Source organism: Chenopodium album, chromosome 26, assembly GCF_948465745.1.
Source record: "Chenopodium album chromosome 26, dcCheAlbu1.1, whole genome shotgun sequence".
Classification (NCBI taxonomy): domain Eukaryota; kingdom Viridiplantae; phylum Streptophyta; class Magnoliopsida; order Caryophyllales; family Amaranthaceae; genus Chenopodium; species Chenopodium album.
This window is the reverse complement of record NC_137859.1, coordinates 35,018,369-35,030,500: the sequence shown is the minus strand read 5'-3', so window position 1 is coordinate 35,030,500 and position 12,132 is coordinate 35,018,369. Positions and strand designations below refer to the sequence as shown.

At 33.2% G+C, this 12,132-nt stretch overlaps 2 protein-coding genes across 2 annotated transcripts; both read right to left on the bottom strand.

Annotated features, from left to right (window-relative positions):
* Positions 1-1,682: 1,682 nt before the first annotated feature.
* On the bottom strand, positions 1,683-3,056 carry LOC145617122 (uncharacterized). The gene has a single exon (XM_081671807.1). It carries the CDS (start codon positions 3,054-3,056, stop codon positions 1,683-1,685), a length of 1,374 nt encoding a protein of 457 aa, XP_081527933.1.
* Positions 3,057-10,493: 7,437 nt separating this feature from the next.
* LOC145617121 (CASP-like protein 4B1) lies at positions 10,494-11,769 on the bottom strand. Its single transcript, XM_081671806.1, has 3 exons — positions 11,510-11,769; positions 10,982-11,117; positions 10,494-10,691 (listed from the first exon to the last, which is right to left on the bottom strand). Exons 1-3 carry the CDS (start codon positions 11,767-11,769, stop codon positions 10,494-10,496), a joined length of 594 nt encoding a protein of 197 aa, XP_081527932.1.
* Between the last annotated feature and the right edge of the window lie 363 nt (positions 11,770-12,132).

Sequence of the window (12,132 nt, the reverse complement as noted above, 5' to 3'; positions counted from 1 at the left end):
TTTTTGCCACTGGGGCAAAAGTTTCACCATAATCTAGGCCATATTTTTGTCTGCAGCCAAGAATCACTACCCTTGCCCTGTGTTTTTGTATCTCACCATTAGACTTATACTTAGTTTTATAAATCCATTTGCAACCAATCACCTTCTTTCCTTTTGGCAGAGTTGTCACCATCCAGGTCCCATTTTTTTCACATTGATCTATTTCATGATTCATTGCATCAACCCAATGCTCTTGGGTAACAGCATCTCTATACAAAATTGGATCACTATTTCCTTCAAGAGTGGACATAAAACTGTAAAACTCAGGTTTTACAATTGTATCAGCCATATTTGCTATTGGCTGTCTTGATCTTTTTCCTACCTGAACATAGTCTTTCATCCAGATTGGTTCTTTTGTTAGTCTTCCACTCTATCTTATTTGAGGTTCTTGACCAATTTCTTCATAATTTCCAGCAGTTTCTGCATTTTCAGAATGCTGCTGAGAGATTGTGAATTGTTCTCCCTCAGCATCATTTTCCTCATTTTCACACATTTCAGTTTGTTCATCAACAAACAAATTTTTGAATTTTTCATTCTGATTTAGAACACCAGGGACAAGCTTCATATATTTGTCAAGAGAATCCTTTTGAAAAGGAAAGATTGTTTCCTCAAATTTCACATCCTTGGAAACAAATATTTTCTTTGTTTCCAGTTCCATCAATCTATATCCTTTTTGTGTTGCAGGATATCCCAGGAACAAACAAGCTACTCCTCTAGGTTTGAACTTGTCTGCTACAATGCTTGGATTTGCTGCAAATGCCAAGCAACCAAATACTCTGAGATGTGAATAGTTAGGGCACTTTTTGAACAACATCTCATATGGAGTTTTGTTGTTTAAGACAGAAGAAGGAAGCTTGTTTGTAAGATGAACAGCTGTCATAGCACAATCACCCCAATATTCCAAGTACAACCTAGCTTGAAACCTCAAAGCCCTAGCAATTTCAAGAATGTGTCTGTGTTTTCTCTCCACTCTAGCATTCTGTTGTGGTCTATCAACACAAGAGGTTTGGTGAATGATCCCCAACTTGTCAAAGAAAGCCTGACAATGTTGATCATGAAACTCAAGAGCATTATCAAATCTCAGAAACTTGATTTTGCAGTTGAAGTGATTTTGGACATAGTTCTGAAAAATCTCAAGTTTGGACAAAGACTCAGATTTTTGTTGTAGCAAATAAATCCATGTGGTTCTAGAGTAATCATCCACAATAGTGAGAAAATATCTATATTTTCCTCTGGTGCACACTCTGTATGGACCCCAGATGTCCATGTGAATCAGTTCAAAGGGAGCAGAAGCATGAGATTCACTCAATTCATATGGCAATTTTGTAAACTTAGCCATGGGGCAAGTTACACACACTTGAGTATTGTCCTTGATTGTCTTTTTCACACACTCAATATGCTTGAGCTTTCCCAGGGAAGCATGCCCTAGTCTATGGTGCCATATAGAAAATTGTACCAATTTTGTCTCAGATGTTGCAGACAGACTTGTGTGATGTGAGTGTTTCTCTGATTCAGAATCACTTGACAGCAGATTCATATCACTTTCAACAAGGTAATAGAGACCATTTCTAGCCTTCCCTATTCCTTTAATTTTCTTTGTGATCATATCCCTAATCACACAGTATGACTTGTGAAATGTCACTTCACATTGAGAATCCTTCAGCAACTTCTGAACTGACAAGAAGATTGTGTTTAAAATTTGGCACAATTAGAACATTTTTCAGAAACAATGAATTGGGAAGCTCAACTGTTCCCAAGTGAGGTACTCTTGCTGTATCACCTGTAGGCAAGTTGATCTTAAGACATTCTTTGCACATTCTTGGATCAATTGCCATGTTCAAGTTTGTTGTCATGTGATCTGAGGCTCCTGAGTCTATTATCCACTCATCTGTGGAAGAGACAGCAGCATTGCAAGACACCATACTAGAGAAACTATTATCCAATTCTTCATCAGTTTCACTGTCTTTAGACCCACTACCTCCTGGCAGAGCCTTAAGAAGCTGCTCAAACTGTTGCTGGGTGAGAATTACAGTTCCTGAGTTGCTGTTTGAGGTTTGAACTGTAGCAGCAATCTTTGGTGCAGCCCTGTTATTCCATTTCTGATCCTGAAATCTAGATCCAGGCTTCACATTTCCACTCTTGTGTTTATGATGCCATTTTGGATACCCAAAAACAGTCCAACACTTGTACTGAGAATGACCTTTTCCACCACAAGCACTACACTCAATCACTCTTTCACCACTATTCATCTGATCGACTATAGTGTTTTCAGAATTGGTGTGCACTACAGCACCACCACGACTGTACATGGCTGACAAAGTAGGTTCTGAGCCAGACAAGTTCAGCACCTCTCTTTGGCTCTCCTCTTGTTGCAGCATAAAGCATACTGATTCAACAGTTGGTAGAGGTGTCAACATGAGAAGCTGTGTTCTCATAGCACTAAAAACATCATCCAAGCCATTCAAAAACTGAAATAGCCTATTTTCTTCTTGATATTTTGATATTGTGTTCAACAAAGTTCTAATCTCAGCAGAAGTTTCAGTTACAGCAGGCAAGGCATTCATTGAGTCTATTTCTTCCCACAAACTAGTCATACTAGTATAATAGACATTTATAGGATTGTTATTTTGCCTTAAATTGTAGAGATCTCTATTCAACTTATACTTCCAAGACCCATTTGACATAGAAAAACGTTTTTCAAGCTGCACCCAAGTTTCTCTAGCACTATTAACATACAAGACAGATTTTTTAATAGTGTCAGATAAGCAAGCATGGATCCAGGTAATTACCATTGAGTTACAGGTATCCCACTGATCTGCTTTCACAGTGTCTTGAGCATAAGTAGATCTCAAAACAGTTCCCAGAACAAAACCAATCTTCTTCTTTGCTGTGAGTGCTATCTCCATAGATCTTCTCCAAGATCTGTAGTCTGCTGCTCCAGTGAGTTTATCAACACTTATTGTGTATGACCCATCATTCGGAAGTAGATAGAGAGGGCTATTCGTATCAGCTGCCATAACAGATTACTGAAAAGAGAAGAAAAGAAGAGAAGAGAAAGAAGAAGGAGCTGAAAAATTGCAGCAAAGATACAGAGGATTCAAATGAGAATGCTATTCCAAGTCTGCTGTTCTTAGTCCCGATTTTGCACAACCTGGCCCTGATACCATAAAGAGTAAAATATGACCAATTGTACGTGCAAGAGGACAGAGAGAAAGTATGAGCAGAATATCAGCAGAGGGAATGTTCAGTCATTTCTCATTAATCAGCAGAAGAGCAGTGTAGTGTGCTTATGTACAGCAAAAACAAAGAGGGAAGAATACCCTTACACTGAAAACAAAATAACAGCTATAAGGAACCTTCCTAGCAATTACATGACAGCACAAAAGGACACAAATATCTAGCTAATCGTTGCTGTAAAATAACGGCTTTGATACTCTAGAGAAAATGACTGTAATATCCTTTATTACTAAGAATGGCAAATTTCAAATTAATACATCTCTGAATCAAGAAATGATTTTAAGGTAATTCAAAGTGAAGGCGAAACTTTAAATTTTGTCATCAATATCTTCCAAACAATAAGTCGTAAATAATTAAGCTCCGATCCTTAAACCTTTTTTCAACACATAACAAAAAAATTAGGTCATAAATCATTCCTTAATGAAATGGACATTGTTGTCTCTGCTGATCCGTATGAAAATATCATGTATGCCAAGGTAGATGAATAATGAGAACTAAAAATCAATCTCAACCGTTGACCACGCTCCAGCTGATGGCTCAGGTTTCACCCGCCCTCATTAATGGCACTTTTGTAATAATTTCACAATGTTTAAAACATATTTCCAGTATTATATTTTTAACTTTTAAAGTAATTTCATTTACTTAATGACTGATTTCATTTACTTTTGCTAATAATTTTTCATTTACTTTTAACAAATGATATTGGAAACTACTTTGTCAAGTTAGAATATTACAAAAATGCCATTAATGACACGAGAAGCATGTCTACATGTTAGTCGTCCAATTAAGATAATTTATGGGTCCAGATCCTAGTTCCTATTTTAGACTTAGTTCTCATTCTAACTGAACTTCAAGATGAAAAGGGACCATCAGGCTTCACCAATACCAATCTTGGAGAGATGCACGAAGATCCGGATGAGCTTATTGTCAATAACTCGGAGTGCAGATAAAGCGTCATGAGCGTCAAAGCTCCAAGGAAAGGCCAGAATTGCGAAGGATGACTGGATGAGAGTTGGAGCTAAGAGATGGAGACATATGTGCTTCGAAAGGGGTACAACTACGTTCAGTGGGAATGACGCCAACCATATATATCATTCTAGAAGGTATCTACAACGATCTTCTTGTCACATGGGAAAAAGGTCTCCTTCATGTTCAAATTAGAATTCCAAACTTCATGCTAGTTCAGGTTGCTAACTAGAAAGTAGCAGAAAAGGTGGCTGGAGCATCAAAATATCGTAAAGAAAATTAGAGATCTTTTTTCCTAATTCTCATTGTATTGTTTACTATGGGCTAGTCCCCTTTTGTGCCCATTGTCAAAAAAAAAAAAAAAAAAAAAAAAAAAAAATAATAATAAGAGTTGATTCATCACAAAGCCTCATGGGATAGACCATACTTATACTTTTAGACACGTTTGCCAATGAATAGTTTCTAATACAAAAAAACCATGATTACATATATATTAGCAAAAAATAATAATCTGAAATTTAGAAATAAACGCTGAGATGAATTTAACAAAATCTCACATGATTATACTTTTCCTCAATATGAAATCATAAAACAAAGTCAAAACAAATTATGTGAATAGTGTACAAAGTCCAACTATGTCATCTAATTTGAAACAGAGAAAGTAAATGCTTATAAAGTACATAAAATTAGTTAACATACAAAAGAGTAATTAAGATATGCTTATAAAGTTCATAAAAGTACGGGAGGTTACATTTATATATTAGCGAATAAACGATATGAAGATATGAGTGCCGAAATTGCCAGAAAAATACATGTCAAAATAGACATGCTGACTGATGCTGCCACAAGTTGCAAGCCTACAGTCATGTAAACTCCACTGCTAAGAATGATGGACAATGTTGCCCCTGTAGAACTTGATGAAAATAGCACGTACGCCAAAAACTGTAATTCATAATTACCAAGCAAAAATAATTATTGCCCATTTATTGATATTTAGAAAAAAAAAAAAAAAGTTATACACCAATAATCTACATTTATTTGAGCTGAGCATTGTTCTCACTAGGATGGAGGCGTGGAGTGGCTCAAATTTATATTTTGTACTCCCTCCGTCCCTTAATACAATGCCTCTTTTGAGCATTTATTCTTTACATAATAAAGAGAAAGAGGCATTGTAGTAAGGGAAAAAGGAAGTATGTACTAATGATTTTTTGTATCGTAAATATATACTCCCCCAGTATTTTAAAAAGTGCTTTATTTTTTATATTTGACAGTATTTACTTTTCATTTTTGGTTGTACTTTAATAAGAATTCCATTCTATTTTTGGAAACTCAAAACAATATTTTACTATTATCTACCACTTTAGCGTAGTAGTCTCCCTATATCAGATTTTAAAATTTGTTAGATTCTTTCTCAATATAAATATTTGGACGAATTACAGAGTGACACACACGTACGTGGCATGTTTATCTATCATACGAGATGTCAACAAGTCAAGGACCAATAGAAGATATATCGTGATATATAGACACAATAAGTTATTGGTGATAAACAAATATAATTGCAAAAGAATAAAGATGGCTTAATGCTGACCTGATCTCCGCAAAAGTCGATCCAAATTGCAGCCTTGGGTGGAATCACATCCTCTTTGGTGCGAAGTTCGTGACCCTTTATCCCAACTTGCACTGTTGTATACATCACCACAATAATAGCTATACCAAGCACATAACTGCATGTGTCGCAAAAAAAAAAAAAAAAAAAAAAAAAAATAATAATATATAAGTTGACCTCATACGAGACATGCACTCCAAATTAGTGGTGAACCAACCAATATTTTCCGAGTTAATTCAAATCAATTAAAGCTACTTTGTATTATTTAAAAGTGCGTATATATATATATATATATATATATATATATATATATATATATATATATATATATATATATATATATATATATATATATATATATATATATATATATATATATATATATATATATATATATATATATAACAATTAATTGACTCATGATGGTCTCAACTTTAGATGGTTTCTCTTTAATATAGTCTCAAACTTATTATAATCGGGTAAACTAGTCTGGTTAACATGTCACATGTTGAGTTTTTAGTGGTCGGTTAAAAAAACGTAAAGATGGTGTAAATTAAAGGGAAGGGGTAGGTGATTAAGTGGTAGAGGATTAACCTTTTGTAACTAACCTAACGAAAACAAGACATGTGGTATTATTAACCAGTCAAACCAGTTAAAAACATATAATGATCATTATTAGAATGGTAACTCCTAAAGTTAAGACCGCCCCTAAGTGACTGAGTTGATTAACAATAGTAAAGACAATTTAAGGAAAACAGTTTGTAATTGAAACTGGTAGTGTCAAGTTTTCCCAGAAATTTTATTGCATCTTAATTCTTAAGAAATATTTTGACGAACGATACGTAAGAAAAAATAGTCTTATAGGTCCTTGTTGAAATCGTTTCAATAAGTAGATTATTAATATTCAATTGTTATAATTTACAGTTAATCACAGTTAAAGAATATTATTGCTCAAAGTTTTGCATCAGCATACATAACATGTTGGCTCTTCAAAAAACGGAGGGAGTAGTAAATGAGTGTAGTTGTGCTAGAAGTTTGACGTAGGAAACAAGTTAATACCTTAACCCTGGAAATACAGAGAAGTCAGAGACGGAAACCATAAGAACAGAAGAGAGGAAAGAAACGACCATAGCACACGTCCTAAAAATGAAAGCCCATAGCTTTAACCGTTCACCCTTCAATAACTTCTGCCCACCTGAATTCGAAGTTTCCGACGACACGGTGTTTACTTGTTCCGGCTTCACTCTAGCACTGCCCTCGGATTGTTCCGGCCTCACTCTAGCACTGTCCTCATCGGATTGTTCCGGCCTCATTCTAGCACCTCCCTGGGATTGTTCTGGCCTCACTCTAGCACCGCCCTCGATGTCTTCCAGCCTCACTCTAGCACCGCCGCCCACGACATCGTTTCCATGAGGTCGTGGAATATCTCGTTGTTGCATTTTGTTACAAAATGAAACAAGTAGTTTAGGAATAATAGAGAAAACTAATTAATGTGATGATTTGTTCAAGAACTTCTACGTGCACTATAATCTTATATACTCCGTAATATGTATATAAATTCTATTCAACTTTTTTATATGATTAAAAATAAAATGTTATGGTCAATGTAATTAATTAACATATATAGTTCATTAGTTATAGCTCATAGAATAATTAGTCATCCATTAACTGAGCTAAAGGATGTCTTCAAGTGGTAATTAATTTATAATGGTGTATTTAATTAAATAAATTAATAAAAGAATGTCAAGTATTAAGAACAAATGCTCATCATGACATAAATCGTGCATAATGATTTGCTTAAGACAGTTAATCATGTTCGTTCTTGCTTGCAACTAAGCTAGTTGAACTAATTTAAATACTTAACAAAAATTCTAAAGGCGATTATCCTGGCAATTGGTGCATAAAAGTAATGATAATATATATATATATATATATATATATATATATATATATATATATATATATATATATATATATATATATATATATATATTTGTTTAAGGAAATTACCTTGAAAAGTCAAAGTCAAGGAGAACTCTCATTACACAAAGAAATCTAATTCAAAGTAGTTCCTCGTTTAAATTTTCATATAATGCGTCTTTTAATGATACAGAATACAAACGTTATTTTCTTATGTCACATTAGCTAGTTATTAAGCTATACTAACGTGAAGCTATTCGGTATTGATGGTCCATGTATAGAGTTTGATCGAACTAGCTATTAAGCTACATACAATGATACAAATAGTACCTAATCCTTCTTTATGTTTTTGTTGTTAAGTTTTTGTTGTTAAGATTATTTTGATAAAGTAGCTCTTTTACCTACACTAATTAACTTCTTATAATAAGAGTATGATCAAAGGAAGTTGTGTGTTGCAAATTAAATGAAACAGATGTTGTATTATATATTTTATTTTTTTTCTTTTTGAGGAAATGTCGTATTATAGTTGTATGTTGAACAAGTCAATCTTGATTTCAGATTATGTGTTTGTTATTGGATCTTGCTTTGGTCACTTTCACAATCTCTAAAACATGCATTTGAACCAAAAACCTACATATGAAGAATATGAATTAGAAAGAACAAACTGTTATAAGACCAACGCAACCAAAAGATTAAACTAACACTTTGTTTGGATAGAAAGAAATGGAAGGAAAAGAAAAGAAGAGAAAGGAAGGGAGACAAACTCTCTTGTTTGGGTAAAGAATTGGGGGAAGGAAGGGGAAGGAGAGGGAGGGATCCATTTCCCCTCTCTCTTTAATAAGCATAATTCCTCCAAAGTTGGAGAGATTTGGAGAGAAAAATGAAGCTCACCTCCTCCTCCCTTTCTCTTCCCTTCCCTTACTCCTTTTTCCCTCCCCTTCCTTTCCTTCCTTCTTTGCTATCCAAATAAAGCGTAATAGTTTGAAGCTCATGAATAGGATTTGAACCTGTGACCTTTGGGTCAGCTCTTGATATGTACCATATTAAAATTAAAAACCAAGTCAACCAAAAGGTTAAGCTTGTGATTGAAACCCATGATCAATTTATGTACTTTATTACATATGGGTGTATGTCAAGAAAAAACTATTTTTGATACTTGATAGAAGAACACTCTCTGATTCATTTAGAAGTGAAAGTTTTAATCTAATAGCTTCTCATGTATCAACAATTTGTCATAATTGAGCTCATTTTCGACGTAGAATAGAAGTTATGATCGGCAGCCTTTTTGCCCAAGGTGAACATTTGGAAGTTTGCCTAAACCTCTACATATTCTATATCACAAATTCTTATATGTGGTGGCAACACCGTATGACCCCCCCCCCCCAATTATATATTATGGGGTAATTTCGTTAGTATTACTAGGCTCGTGCGATGCACCATTTTAACAATAATATTTTGGCTTATTTATGTGTAATATATGTACGTAGTATAAATAAGTTAAGCAAATCTAATAAATTGATACATTAACAAAGATTGGAAATCCCAATTCATATAATTTAATCTGAATAAAATATGGGAAAATTCAAGTTTATCAATTTGATAAACAAAATTTGTTTATCAAATGGCACAATTGTAAATAAATCAACAACTTTTTATTAAATATGGGTCCCACTGTTGTTGATATATTTACGAAAATGCCATGATGACTGTGCATTTATGTTGTTTTATTTACCATTTTTCCATTTGATAAACAAATTTTGTTTATCAAATTGATTAACTGAAACTTCCTCATAAAATATACGGAGTAAGAGAATAGATAATGCTTACAAGAAAATAAAATAGTCCGACCTTCCTTTAAATTCTCTAATGGAGATTGTGTAATTAGTCAATTTAGATATAAAAAACTGTTAAGAAAATATATATATATATATATATATATATATATATATATATATATATATATATATATATATATATATATATATATATATAATTAATTTATCATTTCAAACTTTTATTTATGTTGAAAAAAAATTAATGATGGCATTATTAGTTAGCGGAAAAATTTTTTATGAGAGGTTGACATGTGGATAGTAATGATATTAGCGGTAATTACTTTAGTTATATTTATTTATAGATAGGTGTTATTCGGTCAGTAGCATAGGCCTGGTTAATTTGTCAGTATTATAATGATTAATTACTTTGTCAATGTTATAGGAGTTATATATTCATTTAGTATCATAGGAGTTGCTTTGTTATGTTACAAGAAGTTACTTTGTTCTTCTACAAGCGGCTACATGATGTGGCCAACCGCACACAAAACGCATATATAGTCACATAGATTCTTTATTTAAATTTTAATTTCATGTTATACAACTAGTTTTGTTTTTGCTTCATTAATCATTATTGCTTTCTCAAGCTCTCATCATATACGGATTACCTTATTATTAAATAATATTATTCAACACAAATCAAACGCAAGTAATACAACTTTGATTCATAAGAGAAAGAATAGTACCGTGATGCATGTAATATCCATTAGCAAAAAACCCACTAATTAAAACTAAAAAAATTGAATTTTTTGATTATGTGGCAATAATGAACTTTCAAGAGATATTTCCACTTTTTGGAGGAAACCATTTAACCCAACAAGGGCAAAAAACAAGAACTTGATCAATATTAAGTTACAATCATCTATATACGTGCGATGGAGTTAGTTAAATTAAGATCTAGATAACTCAGTGAACAAATGGTATCCTGAAATGAGAGAAGCTGATGCAAGAGAGAAGAACGCTAGAAAAGCCATGGCGACGGCGGTTGATTCTTTTTCTACGATTGGACTTACGTATCCCATATTCCTTGCTAAGTTTGTATTCATGGCACCAGTTGATGCTGATGATAGTAGCATGTATGTCATAGCCTACAACGAAAAAAATACCTTGATTATTAGCAAGTATTTCATCGATCGATTCGTTTTCTTTGTTCGTTCATGACAATATTCTATTAGAAAATAGAAATATTGAGCATAACTGGTGTAAAATTTTAAATGTTGCGATTTATTTATTTTTTTTTTTTTGTTAGAGGATGAAATTGGACACCATTATAGAAATTTAGGCCTTTGGGTGGACCAAAACTTAGACTATGCTCTTTCTATATATTGATGGGTTATAATATAAAATAAATTAAAAATGTATTTTAATTAAGGCTAACCTGATCTCCAATAAAGTCTATCCAAACCACGACGTCTGGTGAAATAATATCCTTTCTGGTGCGAAGTTCATGACCTTTTATACCAACTTGTATGGCCGTGTACACCATCGTAATCAGTGCTATGGAAAACACGTAACTGTGCCATGAAACAAAAGATAATGAAGTTGTAACTAATACACCAAATGCACATCAAGGATGTGTTACTTTCACCTACATTTATAATATTGATGAATTTATTATATTGTACCTAATTCGTTCAACACAATAATCCTTGATTTCACCTTACATTTATACATGATTTAACCTGATCAACTCAATTTTTTTTTAAAGAAACATGATCAACTCTTATATTAGACCGTGCCTAAAACCTTTTTTTCTTTCTTTTAAGGAAAAGAGAATGTGCCCTCTTGGCTGGATGATGATATATCGATCTAACAACTATACATAATATCTTTTTTTTTTCCTAATTAATCGAGAATATTATTAATCAAAGTTCAACATACGAGTATGTTTTAAGAGGGAAATTACCTGTTAGGCTCACTTAATTGGAAGTTAGGGATGACAACCATAATAATGAAAGAGAGGAAAGAAAAGAGCAAAGCGAATGCCCTTAAAACCAAAACCAACACACCCTTTTTCATCCAATCCTCCTTCCTCCACTTTTGAACATCGGATAATCCCCGGAAGTGTGACTCCGGCCTCTCCTTAGCACCGCCGTCCTCCATATCGCTTCCTGGTGGTGGTGGAATCTCGGTCTGTTTCTCTGGTTGTTGCGTTACCTTGCTCATTTAGCTAGCTTGTACGTAAAAATAAAGAAACAAAACAATTAAAAAAAAATGGTTTAAAGAAAAATTGCTCTTAATTAATTAGCTAGTTGTATAGTAATATGATTATAAATTATGCTGAATTTATTTAACATGAAATTTGATGTACTGTAATCTTTAATTAGCTAGAGGATCAAAAGCTGTCGCAAAGCTGTGCTTAAGAGTTGAGGGACCTATGTACGTGAGTAGTGGTGAAGCACTATATACACTATATAACAATAATATGTTATTTATTTGATGAGGTTATGACATAGTTTAGACTTTATTAATACAAATTATCATTATTTTTATTGATTAAAGTACTAAATAAAGATGTTTAATTCTAAT

What these genes read in the sequence shown, in the direction of transcription:
- LOC145617121 (XM_081671806.1), bottom strand. Translation starts at nt 11,769, where the DNA reads ATGAGCAAGGTAACGCAACAACCAGAGAAACAGACCGAGATTCCACCA. An exon ending in CAATTAAGTGAGCCTAACAG is followed by an intron (nt 11,118 to 11,509) that starts GTAATTTCCCTC and finishes TTCATGGCACAG; the next exon opens with TTACGTGTTTTCCATAGCAC. An exon ending in TAGACTTTATTGGAGATCAG is followed by an intron (nt 10,692 to 10,981) that starts GTTAGCCTTAAT and finishes TTTTCGTTGTAG; the next exon opens with GCTATGACATACATGCTACT.
- LOC145617122 (XM_081671807.1), bottom strand. Translation starts at nt 3,056, where the DNA reads ATGGCAGCTGATACGAATAGCCCTCTCTATCTACTTCCGAATGATGGG.